The sequence below is a fragment of the Ranitomeya imitator genome, chromosome 10 (genome assembly GCF_032444005.1).
Source record: "Ranitomeya imitator isolate aRanImi1 chromosome 10, aRanImi1.pri, whole genome shotgun sequence".
Classification (NCBI taxonomy): Eukaryota; Metazoa; Chordata; class Amphibia; order Anura; family Dendrobatidae; genus Ranitomeya; species Ranitomeya imitator.
Window position 1 is genome coordinate 117144582 of NC_091291.1, and position 20502 is coordinate 117165083.

At 44.6% G+C, this 20502-nt stretch overlaps 1 protein-coding gene across 3 annotated transcripts in view; it reads right to left on the reverse strand.

The window, feature by feature from the left end:
* Positions 1-20502, reverse strand: part of DVL1 (dishevelled segment polarity protein 1) — a 174624-nt gene that overhangs the window by 28732 nt on the left and 125390 nt on the right. For all 3 annotated transcript variants that reach the window (XM_069741112.1, XM_069741111.1, XM_069741113.1), the window contains 3 exons: positions 11773-11866; positions 9293-9362; positions 8399-8538 (listed from right to left, as the gene is read on the reverse strand). In XM_069741112.1, coding sequence (XP_069597213.1) covers positions 8399-8538; positions 9293-9362; positions 11773-11866 — 304 coding nt within the window. The remainder of the gene's footprint in view (positions 1-8398; positions 8539-9292; positions 9363-11772; positions 11867-20502) is intronic.

Genomic DNA, 20502 nt, shown 5'->3' on the forward strand with positions numbered 1-20502 from the left:
TCATCGCCCCAATCCTCCTGTACGGGTGCGAAGTCTGGGGTCTTCACACATACCCAGACTCGTCAAGGTGGGAATCCAGTCAAACAGAAATATTCCACCTGGAATTCTGTAATCACCTTCTCCAGGTCCATCGGAACACCACCAACAGTGCTTGTTGGGCTGAGCAGGGCAGATTCCCTCTACACCTAGTAGTTCTGAAGGGGGTGCTGTCATTACAGGCTCACCTACAGAGAAGCAATCCAAGCTCCATCACCATAAAGCCCTCCCATCACCCAAACCAGGACCCCCGGGACCAGCTCACCCAAACCCAACCAGACCAAAACACCAATCACAGCAGCCTGACAAAAGCCAGAATCAGGAAGACAGTAGACGAGGGCCAGGAGAGGTATGTCAGAGACTGAAGGAATGATATTGTCACCTCACAGAAACAGACCACGTACCGGAGTCTACAGAAAGACTACAGACTGGCTCCATATGTGGAGAAACTGAAGGACCCTGAGACTGCCAGATCCTGAGCCAGTATACTCAGTGCTCACAATCCGGCCTTCGAGTCTGGCTGGCACAGAGCTACAAGCCCAGGGAGGACAGATTGTGCCCACACTGCGACCTGGAGGATGAGACCCAACTCTTGCTACACTGCACCAAATACTCAGCAGTGAGAGACACTCACTTCAGGAGACTATCTGACCTCTTCCCAGATTTAAACTCCATGGAGGAAGAGAAAACAGATATCCTGTTGGGGGAAGAAGAGAGCAAGGAGGACAAAAGAAAGAAAGGGAAGGAAAGGGGGAAAGGAAGAAAGGAGAGGGAGAAAGGAGAGGGAGAAATGAGAGGGTGAAAGAAAAGGGAGAAAGAAGAGGGAGAAAGGAGAGGTAGAAAGGAGGGGAAGAAAGGAGAGGGAGAAAGGAGAGGGAGAAAGAAAAGGGAGAAAGGAGAGGGAGAAAGGAGAGGGAGAAAGAAAAGGGAGAAAAAAAAGGGAGAAAGGAGAGGGAAAGGAGAGGGAGAAATTAGAGGGAGAAAGAAAAGGGAGAAAGGAGAGGTAGAAAGGAGGGGAAGAAAGGAGAGGGAGAAAGGAGAGGGAGAAAGAAAAGGGAGAAAGAAAAGGAAGAAAGGAGGGGGAAAGGAGAGGGAAAGGAGAGGGAAAGGGAAAGGAGAGGGAAAGGAGAGGGAAAGTGAAAAGGAAAGGAAATGTTTTTTTGTTGTAAAGGGTGAAAGCTTCTTGGAAATGGTCCCACATCTACTTGATAATCTAAAGGCAGTACTCCAAATGTAAAGAACAATTGAATGAATGGATGGATATTCTTAATGTAATATTATGGATCACATTTGGTAAACATGTCATTAACCCCTTCATGACCCAGCCTATTTTGACCTTAATGACCTGGCCGTTTTTTGCAATTCTGACCAGTGTCCCTTTATGAGGTAATAACTCAGGAACGCTTCAACGGATCCTAGCGGTTCTGAGATTGTTTTTTCGTGACATATTGGGCTTCATGTTAGTGGTAAATTTAGGTCAATAAATTCTGCGTTTATTTGTGATAAAAACGGAAATTTGGCGAAAATTTTGAAAATTTCGCAATTTTCACATTTTGAATTTTTATTCTGTTAAACCAGAGAGTTATGTGACACAAAATAGTTAATAAATAACATTTCCCACATGTCTACTTTACACCAGCACAATTTTGGAAACAAAATTTTTTTTTGCTAGGAAGTTATAAGAGTTAAAATTTGACCAGCGATTTCTCATTTTTACAACGAAATTTACAAAACCATTTTTTTTAGGGACCACCTCACATTTGAAGTCAGTTTGAGGGGTCTATATGGCTGAAAATACCCAAAAGTGACACCATTCTAAAAAATGCACCCCTCAAGGTGCTCAAAACCACATTCAAGAAGTTTTTTAACCCTTCAGGTGCTTCACAGCAGCAGAAGCAACATGGAAGGAAAAAATGAACATTTAACTTTTTAGTCACAAAAATTATCTTTTAGCAACATTTTTTTTATTTTCCCAATGGTACAAGGAGAAACTTAACCACGAAAGTTGTTGTCCAATTTGTCCTGAGTACGCTGATACCTCATATGTGGGGGTAAACCACTGTTTGGGCGCACGGCAGGGCTTGGAAGGGAAGGAGCGCCATTTGACTTTTTGAATGAAAAATTGGCTCCACTCTTTAGCGGACACCATGTCACGTTTGGAGAGCCCCCGTGTGCCTAAAAATTGGAGCTCCCCCACATGTGACCCCATTTTGGAAACTAGACGCCCCAAGGAACTTATCTAGATGCATAGTGAGAACTTTGAACCCCCGGGGGCTTCACAAATTGATCCGTAAAAATGAAAAAGTACTTTTTTTTTCACAAAAAAATTCTTTTAGCCTCAATTTTTTTCATTTTCACATGGGCAACAGGATAAAATGGATCCTAAAATTTGTTGGGCAATTTCTCATGAGTACACCGATACCTCACATGTGGGGGTAAACCACTGTTTGGGCACATGGTAAGGTTCGGAAGGGAAGGAGCGCCATTTGACTTTTTGAATGAAAAATTATCTCCATCGTTAGCGGACACCATGTCGTGTTTGGAGAGCCCCCGTGTGCCTAAACATTGGAGCTCCCCCACAAATGACCCCATTTTGGAAACTAGACCCCCCAAGGAACTTATCTAGATGCATATTGAGCACTTTAAACCCTCAGGTGCTTCACAAATTGATCTGTAAAAATGAAAAAGTACTTTTTTTTTCACAAAAAAATTCTTTTCGCCTCAGTTTTTCATTTTCACATGGGCAATAGGATAAAATGAATCCTAAAATTTGTTGGGCAATTTCTCCCGAGTACGCCGATACCTCATATGTGGGGGTAAACCACTGTTTGGGCACACGGCAGGGCTCGGAAGGGAAGGCGCGCTATTTGACTTTTTGAATGGAAAATTAGCTCCAATTGTTAGCGGACACCATGTCGCGTTTAGAGAGCCCCTGTGTGCCTATGCATTGGAGCTCCCCCACAAGTGACCCCATTTTGGAAACTAGACCCCCCAAGGAACTTATCTAGATGCATATTGAGCACTTTAAACCCCCAGGTGCTTCACAGAAGTTTATAATGCAGAGCCATGAAAATAAAAAATAATTTTTCTTTCCTCAAAAATGATTTTTAGCCTGGAATTTCCTATTTTGCCAAGGGTAATAGGAGAAATTGGACCGCAAATGTTGTTGTCCAGTTTGTCCTGAGTACGCTGATACCCCATATGTGGGGGTAAACCACTGTTTGGGCGCACGGCAGGGCTCGGAAGGGAAGGCACGCCAATTGGCTTTTTAAATGGAAAATTAGCTCCAATCATTAGCGGACACCATGTCACGTTTGGAGAGCCCCTGTGTGCCTAAACATTGGAGATCCCCCACATATGACCCCATTTTGGAAACTAGACCCCCAAAGGAACTAATCTAGATGTGTGGTGAGGACTTTGAACCCCCAAGTGCTTCACAGAAGTTTATAACGCAGAGCCATGAAAATAAAATAAAAATTTTATTTTCTCTAAAATGATTTTTTAGCCTGCAATTTATTATTTTCCCAAGGGTAACAGGAGAAATTTGACCCCAAAAGTTGTTGTACAGTTTCTCCTGAGTACGCTGATACCCCATATGTGGGGGTAAACCACAGTTTGGGCACATGTCGGGGCTCGGAAGTCAAGTAGTGACGTTTTGAAATGCAGACTTTGATGGAATGCTCTGCGGGCGTTACGTTGCGTTTGCAGAGCCCCTGATGTGGCTAAACAGTAGAAACCCCCCACAAGTGACCCCATTTTAGAAACTAGACCCCGAAAGGAACTTATCTAGATGTGAGGTGAGCACTTTGAACCCCCAAGTGCTTCACAGAAGTTTATAACACAGGGCAGTGAAAATAATAAATACGTTTTCTTTCCTCAAAAATAATTTTTTAGCCCAGAATTTTTTATTTTCCCAAGGGTTACAGGAGAAATTGGACCCCAAAAGTTGTTGTCCAGTTTCTCCTGAGTACGCTGATACCCCATATGTGGGGGTAAACCACTGTTTGGGCACACGTCGGGGCTCAGAAGGGAAGTAGTGACTTTTGAAATGCAGACTTTGATGGAATGGTCTGCGGGCGTCACGTTGCGTTTGCAGAGCCCCTGGTGTGCCTAAACAGTAGAAACCCCCCACAAGTGACCCCATTTTGGAAACTAGACCCCCCAAGGAACTTATCTAGATATGTGGTGAGCACTTTGAACCCCCAAGTGCTTCACAGACGTTTACAACGCAGAGCCGTGAAAATAAAAAATCATTTTTCTTTCCTCAAAAATGATGTTTTAGCAAGCAATTTTTTATTTTCTCAAGGGTAACAGGAGAAATTGGACCCCAGTAATTGTTGCCCAGTTTGTCCTGAGTACGCTGATACCCCATATGTGGGGGTAAACCACTGTTTGGGCACATGTCGGGGCTCGGAAATCAAGTAGTGACGTTTTGAAATGCAGACTTTGATGGAATGGTCTGCGGGCGTCACGTTGCGTTTGCAGAGCCCCTGGTGTGCCTAAACAGTAGAAACCCCCCACAAGTGACCCCATTTTGGAAACTAGACCCCCCAAGGAACTTATCTAGATATGTGGTGAGCACTTTGAACCCCCAAGTGCTTCACAGACGTTTACAACGCAGAGCCGTGAAAATAAAAAATCATTTTTCTTTCCTCAAAAATGATGTTTTAGCAAGCAATTTTTTATTTTCTCAAGGGTAACAGGAGAAATTGGACCCCAGTAATTGTTGCCCAGTTTGTCCTGAGTACACTGATACCCCATATGTGGGGGTAAACCACTGTTTGGGCACACGTCGGGGCTCGGAAGGGAAGGAGCACCATTTGACTTTTTGAATAAAAGATTGGCTGGAATCAATGGTGGCGCCATGTTGCGTTTGGAGACCCCCTGATGTGCCTAAACAGTGGAAACCCCTCAATTCTAACGCCAACACACCCCTAACCCTTATCCCAACTGTAGCCGTAACCCTAACCACAACCCTAACCGCAACACACCCCTAACCACAACCCTAACCCCAACACACCCCTAACCCTAACCACAACCCTAATTCCAACCCAACCCTAACCCTAAGGCTATGTACCCACGTTGCGGATTCGTGTGAGATTTTTCCGCACCATTTTTGAAAAATCCGCGGGTAAAAGGCACTGCGTTTTACCTGCGGATTTACCGCGGATTTCACCTGCGGATTCCTATTGAGGAATAGGTGTAAAACGCTGTGGAATCCGCACAAAGAATTGACATGCTGCGGAAAATACAACGCAGCGTTTCCGTGCGGTATTTTCCGCACCATGGGCACAGCGGATTTGGTTTTCCATAGGTTTACATGGTACTGTAAACCTGATGGAACACTGCTGCGGATCCGCAGCGGCCAATCCGCTGCGGATCCGCAGCCAAATCCGCACCGTGTGCACATAGCCTAATTCTAAAGGTATGTGCACACGCTTCGGAAAACGCTGCGGATCCGCAGCAGTTTCCCCTGAGTTTACATTTCAATGTAAACCTATGGGAAACAAAAATCGCTGTACACATGCTGCGGAAAAACTGCACGGAAACGCAGCGGTTTACATTCCGCAGCATGTCACTTCTTTCTGCGGATTCCACAGCGGTTTTACAACTGCTCCAATAGAAAATCGCAGTTGTAAAACCGCAGTGAAATGCGCAGAAAAACCGCGGTAAATCTGCCATAAATCCGCAGCGGTTTAGCACTGCGGATTTATCAAATCCGCTGCGGAAAAATCCGCAGAGGACCAGAATACGTGTGCACATACCGAAACCCTAACCCTAACCCTACCCCTACCCCTAACCCTACCCCTAACCCTACCCCTACCCCTACTCCTAACCCTACCCTTAACCCTACCCCTACCCCTACCCCTAACCCTACCCCTAACCCTAACCCTAACCCTAACCCTAGTTCTAACTCCAACCTTAGTGAAAAAAAAAAAAATTCTTTATTTTATTATTGTCCCTATCTATGGGGGACAAATGGGGGGGGTCATTTACTGTTTTTTTATTTTGACCACTGTGATAGATTATATCACAGTGATCAAAATTCACATTGGAACGAATCTGCCGGCCGGCAGATTCGGCGGGCGCACTGCGCATGCGCCCGCCATTTTGGAACATGGCGGCGCCCGGGGAAGAAGACGGACGGACCCCGCCAGGATCGGTAAGTATAAGGGGGGAGATCAGGGCACAGGGGGGGGAGATCAGGGCACGGGGGGGCGTCGGAGCACGGGGGGGAGGGATCGGAGCATGGGGGAGAGTGATCGGTGTGCGGGCGGGTGGATCGGTGTGCAGGGGGGGTGGATCGGTGTGCAGGGGGGGTGGATCGGAGCACGGGGGGGGATCGGAGTGCGGGGGGGTTTGATTGGAGAACGGGGGGGTGTGATTGGAGCACGGGGGAGCGGACAGGAGGACGGGGGAGCGGAGCACAGGACGGAGGGGAGCGGGCCACAGATCGGGGGGCTGGGGGGGGCGATCGGTGGGGTGGGGTGGGGGCACATTAGTATTTCCAGCCATGGCCGATGATATTGCAGCATCGGCCATGGCTGGATTGTAATATTTCACCATTTTTTTAGGTGAAATATTACAAATCGCTCTGATTGGCAGTTTCACTTTCAACAGCCAATCAGAGCGATCGTAGCCACGAGGGGGTGAAGCCACCCCCCCTGGGCTAAACTACCACTCCCCCTGTCCCTGCAGATCGGGTGAAATGGGAGTTAACCCTTTCACCCGATCTGCAGGGACGCGATCTTTCTGTGACACAGCATATGCGTCACAGGTCGGATTGGCACCGACTTTCATGACGCATACGCTGTGTCACAGGTCGGGAAGGGGTTAAAAAAAAGAGATGCTGCTCGTATTTTGTATGTCTGGCACCTTTCCCAAGAATATTAAAATGCAAGGAACACGTTTATTCCTCATTCTTCATTTAAATTGGGGAGGTTAAAAAACGGGAAACAATTCCCAGTATATATTAGGCTTAGTAATATCAAAGGCAGCTGCCATGAGCCTGTGATGGCAGTAAAGCATCCCCTGTGTAATTGCTGCAAACTCAAAGAAACACAAGTAATCTTGTAAATGACTCCTGAGGCTTTGTGATAAGCGGCCCACATCTTGCTTGTTGCTTCCGCAGCGTTACTTCTACTTTTGTCTTTCAGGATGGAATAATACCATAAGGCAGCCTTAATTAATACTGCGGTGTCTATGGCGCTGACTTGTTGTAACCAATAGCAACCACACACTTAGCAGCTTTGATCAGTCTGCTAGATACCATTGGGTTTTTTTTTCGATTTCCCTTGTAAAGGTTAACTGAATGTTAATGTTACCATACAGAGAATGGCTAGTCTATTGCTTTTATGTCTAACTTTCAAAGGGCCATTAAACCTAAACTCCACAACCTAAAATCCGGCCCTGCACACTGGAGACATATAAATTTGGGGGCATACATTGGGGGGTATATATTTTTCTTAACCTCATCTTAACTGTGCAGGAAAGGAGCCAACATCGATTTGAGATTTGTGTCTTGTAAAGATTATGTTGACAATTCTGTTGGTTGCTACTGGCAACAGACAACAAACTCGTAGTCAGACACGCCCCCAATGTATTAACTGCCTTCCTGTAAGTGTTTGCTTTTCCTACATAATATTACTGTACTGTGCCTGTTGTAAAAGCTTTAATTCCAAAACGACCATAACTCTACAAATCACTGTAAGTAGCATTTAGAAATGAGAGAAAATGGCAGAACGATGGATGATTGCAGCTGCACGCTATAATCCAGACTGTACCGCTAACAATCAGCACAATAATCAATCATTCTAATATATTTAAGATATTACTTAACTTTATGTAGATTCTTTATATGTTAATCGTACACTGGTGGCCTGGTTAGATGTCTCTTTTAAAGAGGACCTATCACTTGCTATAAATACTTATTTATTTATTTTTTTAATCTGGTGTATTTGCAACTATTGTACTGAATCTGGTGTTTTTCCTCTGTTCCTGTGCCGAGATATGGCCCTCTCTAAATCAAGCATTGTTAGACAATTGTTAGACTAGGTCCCCTAGTATTTAGGGCAGTCTTCTTGAGAACCGCGTCCAGTTGTCTATATTAAGAGGGGGCGATATCTTGGGAACGGGGAGGCGCAGGAACAAAGTGGAAACAACGCCGGATTCAGGAGAAAAGTGGCTTTTCTACCAGGGAAACAAATTATGGCAAGTGACCCATCCGCTCTAAGTATTAGATATATCATAGGTATTATCAATTAGCCATGATCTGGAGCTGTATTAAAGTTTATGTAGCAACAGTAAAGAAAAACAAACAAAATTGGTGCATATAATAATATAATATGGTCATATACTAGACCTGTAGGAGCATATCTCCAGGCTCTATACGTCCATCTGCTGCTACAGCGCCACCTTTCATAATGGATCCAATATAAATTCCTCCATCCCCGCGGTCATTGCTCTGGCCCACAATACTGATCCCCAGGAAGTTATATTTTTCTGGTAACAAAAAAGCATAGCAAAGCATTCGTAGACAAAGCATTAGGTGATCCAAGACACTTCTACTTGTAGTAATGGACATACCATAAGTCATAAGTAGCACACGTACCTGGAAATCTGTCTACTGACTGATCTACCGACAGACCATGCTCCCATTATCTGGGTGACAGTCACTTAAAAGGGAACTGTACTGTCAAACTTTGCATAAATCAATAGTTCATGTACATAAATCGTACTTAAGAAACTTTGTAATACATCTTATCAGCATAAGTTGCTTCTTTCTCCACTTATGAGCCACGTCAATTTGTCAAGCTCAAAACAATATGGACCGTCTGGATTGTGAGTGTCAGGCTGCACTGCTTAATATACTATATACCGTCACTGTATTTAGAATAGAAGGAGGAGTACGAAGCAGAGTGAGGAAACAGTCACAGAAAGATCATGCTGAGCTTTCCAACAAGTCTTTTACCTCATTCCAGAGCTGGATTCACATCCACACATATAAAATAAGCTCTGGAAGCAGATTCTCAGCGAGATCTATGTCCGGCCCATAGATCGTAAAATGTAATTTACATATTAAGAAAAATGTGGATTTCTCTGGAATAAGACATCAGATTGCAGATATCAAGGTCCTGTGACCTACATGTCTGTATAGATTGCTGTGGGGGTTATCCTATTGTCAGATTCCCTTTAAAGTGGAATTTGACAGTCTAGTGAGAGGTATCATGGTACATATGAGAGTGCTTCGACTTACCCATATTTAGTGTGACTGTGATGATATTTAGGGACATTGTTGAATCGGTGATGCTACTGAATGACGAGGACTGTGGAAGAAAACACAATATTGAATGAGAAGCAAAATTTACTTTGTGCTAATAACATCTTTATAGGCTATGTACACCATCAAACACATTTTTTTGGTTTATTTTCTTCCTAAATGCAAACTTAAGCAACTTTCTAAATCGTCTACATTAAAAATGTTCTAACATTTCGCTGCTGCAGAGAATCTATAGTCCTTTATCTAGGTGATTGATCTGCAAAAATATTACAAATCCAACTGAGCTTCTGCTCCGTTCTGATGGCTGTGATGGCTCTCTCTGCTCTCACCTCCCTTCTCTTAGTGTTAGAGATTGCAGCAGGGAAGGGTAATGAATATGACTTCACAGTGAAGAGAGGGGAAAGAATCTAACTTTAAAGTTTTATGAAGAGCAGAGAAAACAGGCTACAAACAAGGAGGAAAGCCTACGGAGAGGAAATAAGTGGATTTCTGTAGCTGTACTGATACATTAAGTGAAGGCACAGAACTCACAATCAGCCTATCTATATATGTAATTGTCTAAGGTCCATTCCGTCTGTTTGTCTGTCACGGAAATCTTGCGTCGCTGATTGGTCGCGGCCGGCTGGGCGTGACCAATCAGTGACAGGCACAGTCCGGCCGCGAATTGGCCCCTCCCTGCTCCCCTCCAGTCAGTGCCCCCTCCATACTCCCCTCCAGTCAGCACCCACATAGCGTTTTAGCAGTCTGTTAAACAGACTGCGTTACACTGCGGCATTATGCAGTCTGTTAACGCTGCCATTAACCCTGTAAGTGTGACCAACTTTTTACTATTGATGCTGCCTATGCAGCATCAATAGTAAAAAAATATAATGTTAAAAATAATAATTTTAAAAAATCATTATATTCTCACCTTCCGGCGTCCACGGCAGCCTTTCCCGCTCCTCGTGACGCTCCAGCTTCAAGAATGCATTGCGGCAATGACCCCAGATGACGTAGCGGTCTCGCGAGACCGCTACATCATCACGTGTTATTGCCGCAAGGCATTACTGGGAACGGAGCATCGCGAGGAGCGGGTAAGGCTGCGGCGGATGCCGGAAGGTGAGTATATAAATATTTTTTATTTTAATTCTTTTTTAACAGGGATATGGTTCCCACATTGCTATATACTACGTGGCCTGTGTTATATACTACGTGGGCTGTGTTATATACTACGTGGGCTGTGTTATATACTGCGTGGGCTGTGTTATATACTGCGTGGGCTGTGTTATATACTGCGTGGGCTGTGTTATATACTGCGTGGGCTGTGTTATATACTGCGTGGGCTGTGTTATATACTATGTGGGCTGTGTTATATACTGCGTGGGCTGTGTTATATACTGCGTGGGCTGTGTTACATACTACGTGGGCTGTGCTATATACTACGTGGCTGTGCTATATACTACGTGGCTGTGCTATATACTACGTAGCTGTGCTATATACTATGTGGCTGTGTTATGTACTACGTGGGCTGTGTTCTATACCGCGTGGGCTGGCCTATATACTACGTGGGCTGTGTTATATACTGCGTGGCTGTGTTATATACTGCGTGGGCTGTGCTATATACTACGTGGGCTGTGCTATATACTGCGTGGGCTGTGCTATATACTAGGTGGGCTGTGTTATATACTACGTGGGCTGTGTTATATACTGCGTGGGCTGTGCTATATACTACGTGACTGTGCTATATACTACGTGGCTGTGCTATATACTACGTGGCTGTGCTATAGACTACGTAGCTGTGCAATATACTACGTAGCTGTGTTATATACTACGTAGCTGTGCTATATACTATGTGGCTGTGCTATATACTACGTGGGCTGTGTTATATGCTATGTGGGCTGTGAGACTCTTTCGCCCGGGCCTTCAAAAACCTGGAGCTCGCCCTGGCTTCACTGATTGGTCGCGCCCGGCCGGCCGCGAACAATCAGCGACAGAAGCAGTCCAGCGAATTGGCGCGGGATTTGAACCACGCTTCGCTAATTGGTCTCGCCCGGCCGGCCAAATCCTGTGTATTCATTGCATTAATCTGAAATCTTCATAACTAAACTACATACATATTCTAGAATACCCGATGCGTTAGAATCGGGCCACCATCTAGTAATATATATATTGCCACAGCCTGATATCACGATGGTACAGACAGAGCAATAGGTTGAAGCTCCTAGTTCTGAGAGCAAAACATAGTTACAGTATTTCCAGAGCCTGCACTATCAAAGCTGCCAACAGTCCTACTGTAAATGTGCTGGGACTGTCGGGATTTCCCGGAAACAATCCCAGCATATTTGAATACAACCCAAAAAGAAATGAGGTTCACCGAGTGGGTGAGCATTATTGGTGGCGTTCACGGGCAGGAATGGAGGTGAGACTTAACCTCCCTATAATGCCAACATTAATGCTGGTAACAATACTCAACTCACCCTATCAATTTGCCTCATTTTCTGCTTCCGTCGCCTTCGTTTGTGCTTCCGGATAAGTCTGGAGGATGTGCTCTGCTCGGTGGAGCTGCTTAGCCTATAAAATACAGAAAGAGTTCACATGCATTGTGGTAGGGTTCTCATACATTGCGATAGGGTTCACATACACTGTGGTAGGGTTCATATACACTGTGGTAGGGTTCACATACACTGTGGTAGGGTTCATATACACTGTGGTAGGGTTCACACACATTGTGGTAGGGTTCACATACATTGTGGTAGGGTTCATATACACTGTGGTAGGGTTCTCATACATTATAGTAGGGTTCACATACATTGTGGTAGGGCTCTCATACATTGTGGTAGGGTTCATATACACTGTGGTAGGGTTCACACACATTGTGGTAGGGTTCACATACATTGTGGTAAGGTTCTCATACACTGTGGTAGGGTTCTCATACATTGTGGGAGGGTTCTCATACATTGTGGTAGGGTTCTCATACATTGTGGTAGGGTTCATATACACTGTGGTAGGGTTCTCATACATTGTGGTAGGGTTCATATACACTGTGGTAGGGTTCACACACATTGTGGTAGGGTTCATATACACTGTGGTAGGGTTCATATACACTGTGGTAGGGTTCATATACACTGTGGTAGGGTTCACACACATTGTGGTAGGGTTCTCATACACTGTGGTAGGGTTCTCATACATTGTGGTAGGGTTCATATACACTGTGGTAGGGTTCTCATACATTGTGGTAGGGTTCATATACACTGTGGTAGGGTTCACACACATTGTGGTAGGGTTCACATACATTGTGGTAAGGTTCTCATACATTGTGGTAGGGTTCTCATACATTGTGGTAGGGTTCTCATACATTGTGGTAGGGTTCTCATACATTGTGGTAAGGTTCTCATACATTGTGGTAAGGTTCTCATACATTGTGGGAGGGTTCTCATACATTGTGGTAGGGTTCTCATACATTGTGGGAGGGTTCTCATACACGGTGGTAGAGTTCTCATACACTGTGGTAGGGTTCTCATACATTGTGGTAGGGTTCACATACATTGTGGTAGGGTTCACATACACTGTGGTAGGGTTCTCATACATTGTGGTAAGGTTCTCATACATTGTGGGAGGGTTCTCATACATTGTGGTAGGGTTCTCATACATTGTGGGAGGGTTCTCATACACGGTGGTAGAGTTCTCATACACTGTGGTAGGGTTCTCATACATTGTGGTAGGGTTCACACACATTGTGGTAGGGTTCTCATACATTGTGGTAGGGTTCTCATACATTGTGGTAGGGTTCTCATACATTGTGGTAAGGTTCTCATACACTGTGGTAGGGTTCTCATACACTGTGGTAGGGTTCACACACATTGTGGTAGGGTTCTCATACATTGTGGGAGGGTTCTCATACATGGTGGTAGAGTTCTCATACACTGTGGTAGGGTTCTCATACATTGTGGTAGGGTTCTCATACATTGTGGTAGGGTTCTCATACATTGTGGTAGGGTTCTCATACATTGTGGTAGGGTTCTCATACATTGTGGTAGGGTTCCCATACATTGTGGTAGGGTTCCCATACATTGTGGTAGGGTTCTCATACATTGTGGTAGGGTTCTCATACATTGTGGTAGGGTTCTCATACATTGTGGTAAGGTTCTCATACACTGTGGTAGGGTTCTCATACATTGTGGTAGGGTTGTCATACATTGTGGTAGGATTCTCATACATTGTGGGAGGGTTCTCATACACGGTGGTAGAGTTCTCATACACTGTGGTAGGGTTCTCATACATTGTGGTAGGGTTCACACACATTGTGGTAGGGTTCTCATACATTGTGGTAGGGTTCTCATACATTGTGGTAGGGTTCTCATACATTGTGGTAAGGTTCTCATACACTGTGGTAGGGTTCACATACACTGTGGTAGGGTTCACACACATTGTGGTAGGGTTCTCATACATTGTGGGAGGGTTCTCATACATTGTGGTAGAGTTCTCATACACTGTGGTAGGGTTCTCATACATTGTGGTAGGGTTCTCATACATTGTGGTAGGGTTCTCATACATTGTGGTAAGGTTCTCACACACATTGTGGTAGGGTTCTCATACATTGTGGGAGGGTTCTCATACATTGTGGTAGAGTTCTCATACACTGTGGTAGGGTTCTCATACATTGTGGTAGGGTTCTCATACATTGTGGTAGGGTTCTCATACATTGTGGTAGGGTTCTCATACATTGTGGTAAGGTTCTCATACACTGTGGTAGGGTTCACATACACTGTGGTAGGGTTCACACACATTGTGGTAGGGTTCACACACATTGTGGTAGGGTTCCCATACATTGTGGTAGGGTTCCCATACATTGTGGTAGGGTTCTCATACATTGTGGTAGGGTTCTCATACATTGTGGTAGGGTTCTCATACATTGTGGTAGGGTTCTCATACATTGTGGTAGGGTTCCCATACATTGTGGTAGGGTTCCCATACATTGTGGTAGGGTTCTCATACATTGTGGTAGGGTTCTCATACATTGTGGTAAGGTTCTCATACACTGTGGTAGGGTTCTCATACATTGTGGTAGGGTTCTCATACATTGTGGTAGGGTTCTCATACATTGTGGTAGGGTTCACATACATTGTGACTACATTAGAAGTAGAATAAGTGAGTACTTAAACTCGAATCTCAATAGGTCGGATACTAATTGACCTACAGAGCATTTACCTACAGTCAGAAAAGGTCTGAAAATATCGCATTATGCACATGTCCAACTTTTTCCTTGGACAGAGACAGTCAGACGATCCAGGGGAAAAGAAAATTGCTGCATGTCCAAGTTTGATCAAATATTCGGACTGGACTCAACCAGGCAATTCAGCGAGTCAGAAGAAAACCTAGGACTGCACTCGGATGACATCTGAGTGCAGTCAGATTTCCACAGACTGACATAATGGAGGTGATGAAAAAATGTTTTTCTCCATCTTCTCTTGATCCGAGAGAATCGGAATACACTCTGATCAGAGTTTCATTAGAGTGTGATTTGCATAATCATCCCGATTCTCTCAGAGGAGAGAATATAAGGCTGTCTGCACCCGTACAGTTGTATGTAGCTCAAATCTTAACATTCTAATAATGATACTTTTTTTCTGGGAGGCAAGTTCATTTTTGTGACATAGAAAGAGATAGAGATGACAGTTCCTCAACATCACCATTTTACCAGTATTATAGGTGATGAAACTTATTCATCTGACCTTTCAGCATGTATTGCGTTGTCCAATGGTTTCCGTTCCATTAACCGAAAGCCTGCCTTTCTTTTACACCTCTAGGAGAGCAGGATCAAAGACATAAAGACCTGCCACAATTCATGTAATCCATCTCGGCATCTCTGCTGTTAAAGACAGATTACACTTGACAACAGGCAGTGGTCAACAAGCTAGGCAAAAGGGGGACATCTAGTGGCTGCCAGTGTGGACTGTTTTTTTTGGGCTGAAAATGTCTTTTGGTCAAAGCACTTTGTTATTTTTTTAGTCCTTGCATTGGCTATCGTTAGATATATAATACTAGGGTCATTTTATGTGGTAGCGAGGCCTTTGGTGCCTCAGATACCCATAGCCTGAGTGCATCTGCTACCTCTGTACCCCCTATAGCTAGGCATGTATATAAATAATCATTGCTGTTCCATTAAATATTCATTCCTGACAGATGTGGTTTATTCATGTTTACGGTGAAAATTCTCCTTGGACAATGTAGAGGCTCATTGCTGGGTAGATGTGTTTGCAGAAGTCTTTCATCTTTAGCCCGGCTTGTCCAAGATCTGTACCCGTGAAATTCCTCTGGTAATTAATCTGCTCTCAGGATGACAGATATTTCTCCATCGCCAGCAGCAATGATTTCATTCTTGGGAAAAGAAGAAGACTAAATGCTGGTGAGCTACAGACACAATATCACACAGGGGAGACAGAGGTGAGATTGCTTGTTTTACACTAACATGAGTCTTTAGGGAGCGGTTTACTTATGGCATTGTCGTTTGCAGAATTGCACATTGGTCGTTCTCAATGATGTCTGCAAATGTGCAAAATTGATCATGCCTTCTGATCAGCAAGTTAATTATAATCAGCATTAATTTCAGGAGAAAATGTAATTTTGCAGGTGGCATTATGAAATGAGATGCAAGTTGAGGGGGAGAGGGAGCCGTACATGTGCACGCTACAACAAGTTGAGGGGGAGGGGGAGCCGTACACATGCACTCTATAACAAGTTGAGGGAGAGCCGTACACATGCACGCTATAACAAGTTGAGGGGGAGGGGGAGCCGTACATGTGCACGCTATAACAAGTTGAGGGGGAGAGGGAGCCGTACATGTGCACGCTACAACAAGTTGAGGGGGAGGGGGAGCCGTACACATGCACTCTATAACAAGTTGAGGGAGAGCCGTACACATGCACGCTATAACAAGTTGAGGGGGAGGGGGAGCCGTACACGTGCACGCTATAACAAGTTGAGGGGGAGCCGTACATGTGCACGCTATAACAAGTTGTGGGGGAGGGGGAGCCGTACCCGTGCACTCTATAACAAGTTGTGGGGGAGGGGGAGCCATACACGTGCACTCTATAACAAGTTGTGGGGGAGGGGGAGCCGTACACGTGCACTCTATAACAAGTTGTGGGGGAGGGGGAGCCGTACACGTGCACTCTATAACAAGTTGTGGGGGAGGGGGAGCCGTACACGTGCATTCTATGGCTGAGCGTAGGACTGTAAAAGGGTAACGTGAATATTTGTGGAATTCAAGCATCATTGCCAACATTTCAAACTATCAGCCATTAACAGGGTAGGTGAAAACTTGCTCATCAATGAGGGTATAACTGCTGGGACCCCCAGCAATCTTAGGGTACCGTCACACAGTGGCACTTTGATCGCTACGACGGCACGATCCGTGACGCTCCAGCATCGTAACAATATCGCTCCAGCGTCGTAGACTGCTGTCACACTTTGCAATGCACGACGCTGGAGCGATAATTTCATGACGTATTTGCGATGCAGAAGCCGTTGGTTACTATGCGCACATCGTATACAATATCGTGCACACCTTTGTTACACCATGCGATCATGCCGCCACAGCGGGACACTAGACGACGAAAGAAAGTTTCAAATGATCTGCTACAACGTACGATTCTCAGCGGGGTCCCTGATCGCAGGAGCGTGTCAGACACAGCGAGATCATAACTATATCGCTGGAACGTCACGAATCGTGCCGTCGTAGCGATCAAAATGCCACTGTGTGACGGTACCCTTAGGCTCTAAAATGAGCATGTGCTACCACCACTCCATTCGTAGTCTATAGGACTACTGGAGAAGGTAGAGTGTTGTACTTAGCTATCTCTAGCAGTCTCATGCATGCGTGGTTACCCCTCCATTCCAAAAGGGCAATTAAAAATAGCCATTTTGGAGATCGGTGGGGTCCCAGTAGTCGCAGCCTTGGTGGGGTCCCAGCAGTCGAAGCCCCACCAACCAGCAAGTGCCATCTTGGGGATGGGTAGTAACTTGAGACGTTGGGAATAATCCTTTAAAGTGGTTGCCCACAACTTTTGATATTGAAAACTTATTTATAGGATAGGTCATCAATATCAGATTGGTAGAGATCCGACACTCAGTACCCCCACCGATCAGCTCTCATCAGCTCCTGTGGCAGTAATAGTAGTGTAGTGTATGGACAGGAACTGCACAGCTTGCCTATATAAGAAGACCACTACTACTCGTGATAGTTGGAAGCCCTAGTTGAGATTTTGTAGCACACCAGTGTCACTGTACACGACACATTATTGTGGGCCCTTACTTATTACCACATAAAAAAAGGACCACCAAGTCATCCATTTTTGGCTGGCTCTTCAACCAAACCAGTAATTGGGCAACTTCAGCCACAGGGCAAAAGAAAACTTGAGCAGGCCCTCACATGGTGCCCTTATACCTGTGAACCTCGTACTGTAAAAGAGTCCAGCGGACGTGGTAAGTGCAAGCAGTGTTCTAGATGATGCAGGATCTCGGTGGGTATCAAAGGAAGTGAATGGGGGGTGGGCTGTGAACACAGCATTCAATTTTGGGGCATATGAGGCACTGTATGGTGGCAATCTCTGTGACAAGTAACCTGTAAGGCACAGAAAGGTAACTTGCTTACAGAACTTGTGTGTAAAAAAAAAAAAAAAAAGGTAATGAGAATAATTTCCATTGGGCATTATATACTGTCCTAGATTTAATTCTGCATGCAGAGGTGTAAAGTGGGTGTAGGAGCGGCAGTCATACCAGGACTTTGAAACCTACAGGGGCCAAAAGCTCTGTTGGCCTATATAAGAAGACCACTACTACTCGTGATAGTTGGAGGCCCTACTTGAGATTTTGTAGCACACCAGTGTCACTGTCCACATGTCACATTATTGTGGGCCCTTACTTGTTACCAAAGCTTTCAACATTTCTTGTCAGGACTCAAAACGTCTCGTCCATTCTTTACTTTTCCTCATTACGACGTGCTCTTCCTGTGTGATGACAGCCGTGATCTCCACTTTAACGCTGCTCTGTCTACGAGGATTTACATCAACTCATCAATTGTAACCAGTCTCTCAATTTCTAAACTCAAACCTCCAAAACAAACCCAGTGTCATTCTCACATACATCCCTCCCGTGTCAGAGCCTGCAGGATTCAAGCCCCGGGGAAGGAGTCTTGATCTCTGGATACTAAGCATGCCAGATCACAAGCGGAAAGAAGAGATGTGATGACAAGGAGGCATCTGCTGGAGAGGAGACACACCTTGACCACAGCCACCATGGCAAGTAGAGTCTAACTGTACGGTGAAACCTTATCAAGTTTTGGCTTGTCTTGAAGACTTTGTTGGAAATGTTCTACTTTTCTGTCAGGCGGAGATAATGAAACATGTAATATGATATAGGCTCCATATTGTTGTTTTTATATACCGTAATAAAAAATGGATTTGGTTTTTCACTAACAACCTAAACCGATCTGAAAAGTTTAACAAACGTTTACGTGACTCGTTCTCGGAAAAACACAACAAAATCACAATTTCTCCTCTACAAGTCAAAATCTCTTGAAGGTGTTGTCCAGTAAAAAGAAACATTCGGCTGAAGGGTGACCTTATCCCCATTACAAGATGGCACGGTAGGTCAGACATTGTCTATGAAACTGCCAGGAAAAGCCGAGCACAGGTGTCGGCAGCCGCCATTGGGAATGTATGGAGCGTGGGTCGAAAATAGGCACTGATGCTCCAGTCTAATGGGGGATAAAAGCTCCCCATTCGGTCAATCAGTGTAGGATCCAGCAGTCGGACCCAACAATTCTGTGGGTAGGTGATAGCTCTGGTCCAGGAGGTAAGTAGACAGTATTTTTATTTTAGGATGAGCAGTGAAGCTATTAAAAAGGGGTTCTTTCGTAGTGGACATCCACTTTAAGGCTATGGTTACATTGGTGGCGCAGCAAAATCGCAGCTCCAAAATTGTTGTGTGACAGTAACACAAATGTTTTTGATCTGAGACTTGCTGTAGGGTCCCTAGTGTCACCATGTACCCCCAGCCTAATAGTTCTACCATTGCATATCCAAGAACATCAGCATTTCTTTAAGTATCCAAACTCATGCAAGTTTCATTAAAGCTATGATCATAGACAGTGCTGCTAAGCAGAGCATGACTACAGTGCAAGTACGCTCCAGATACATGGCACGTAGTAGTATACATGGCATATATACCACAGGTTGAGAGTACAGTTGGCCAACAAGATCCGCAGGACCATGATCCAGCAGCCACATTGGAGTCTCCTCTAACTGTCAATATCCTTGGTGATTCTTATGATTTGTAGACATGGCAAGACGTCATCAATGTAGAAAGACGCACGTATGACATCAGAAGAGGCGCTGGAGATGATGGCAACTAGGAGGATTTTTGCACAGCTCTGGTCTAGCAGCCACGGACTACCAATGTGGCCGCTGCACCAGGGTTAAGCAATTGTTTTGCTCAACTCTAGTTGAAAGCCTAGGTTCCAGAACCTTGGCTCAGTGTCATTCGGTGTGCAGGAAAGTCCAGACTATGAAATTCTGCACCCACCACAGAAAAAAATTAGAATAAAATATTCCCATCAGAAAAATTACACTTTGGGTTTTAAAAAATGTGTACACCGACACCCTAGAATTTAAAAAAAATTAATAGATTATCATGTTGAGGTCCAACGTCTGGCAAGTGTAGTCCTACAAGGGTTCTAGAACACTGGCTCAAAGAATGCAAAGAACCCTCAAACTCAGGAATATTGTCATCGAGGAGTTCTAGACCACTGACACATTGACGTCTGAAAGTTCTAGACCATTGGACACTGACATCTCAGAGTTCTAGACTATCGACGCATTGACGTTTCAAAGTTCTAGACCATTGATACATTGATGTCTCAGAGTTCTAGACCATCAATACATTGATGTCTGAGAGTTCTAGACCATCAATACATTGATGTCTGAGCGTTTTAGACCATCAATACATTTGATGTCTGAGAGTTCTAGACCATCCATACATTGATGTCTGAGCGTTTTAGACTATCAATACATTTGATGTCTGAGAGTTCTAGGCCATCAATACATTGACGTCTCAGAGTTCTAGACCATCAATACACTGATGTGTGAGCATTCTAGACCATCAATACATTTGATGTCTGAGAGTTCTAGACCATCAATACATTGATG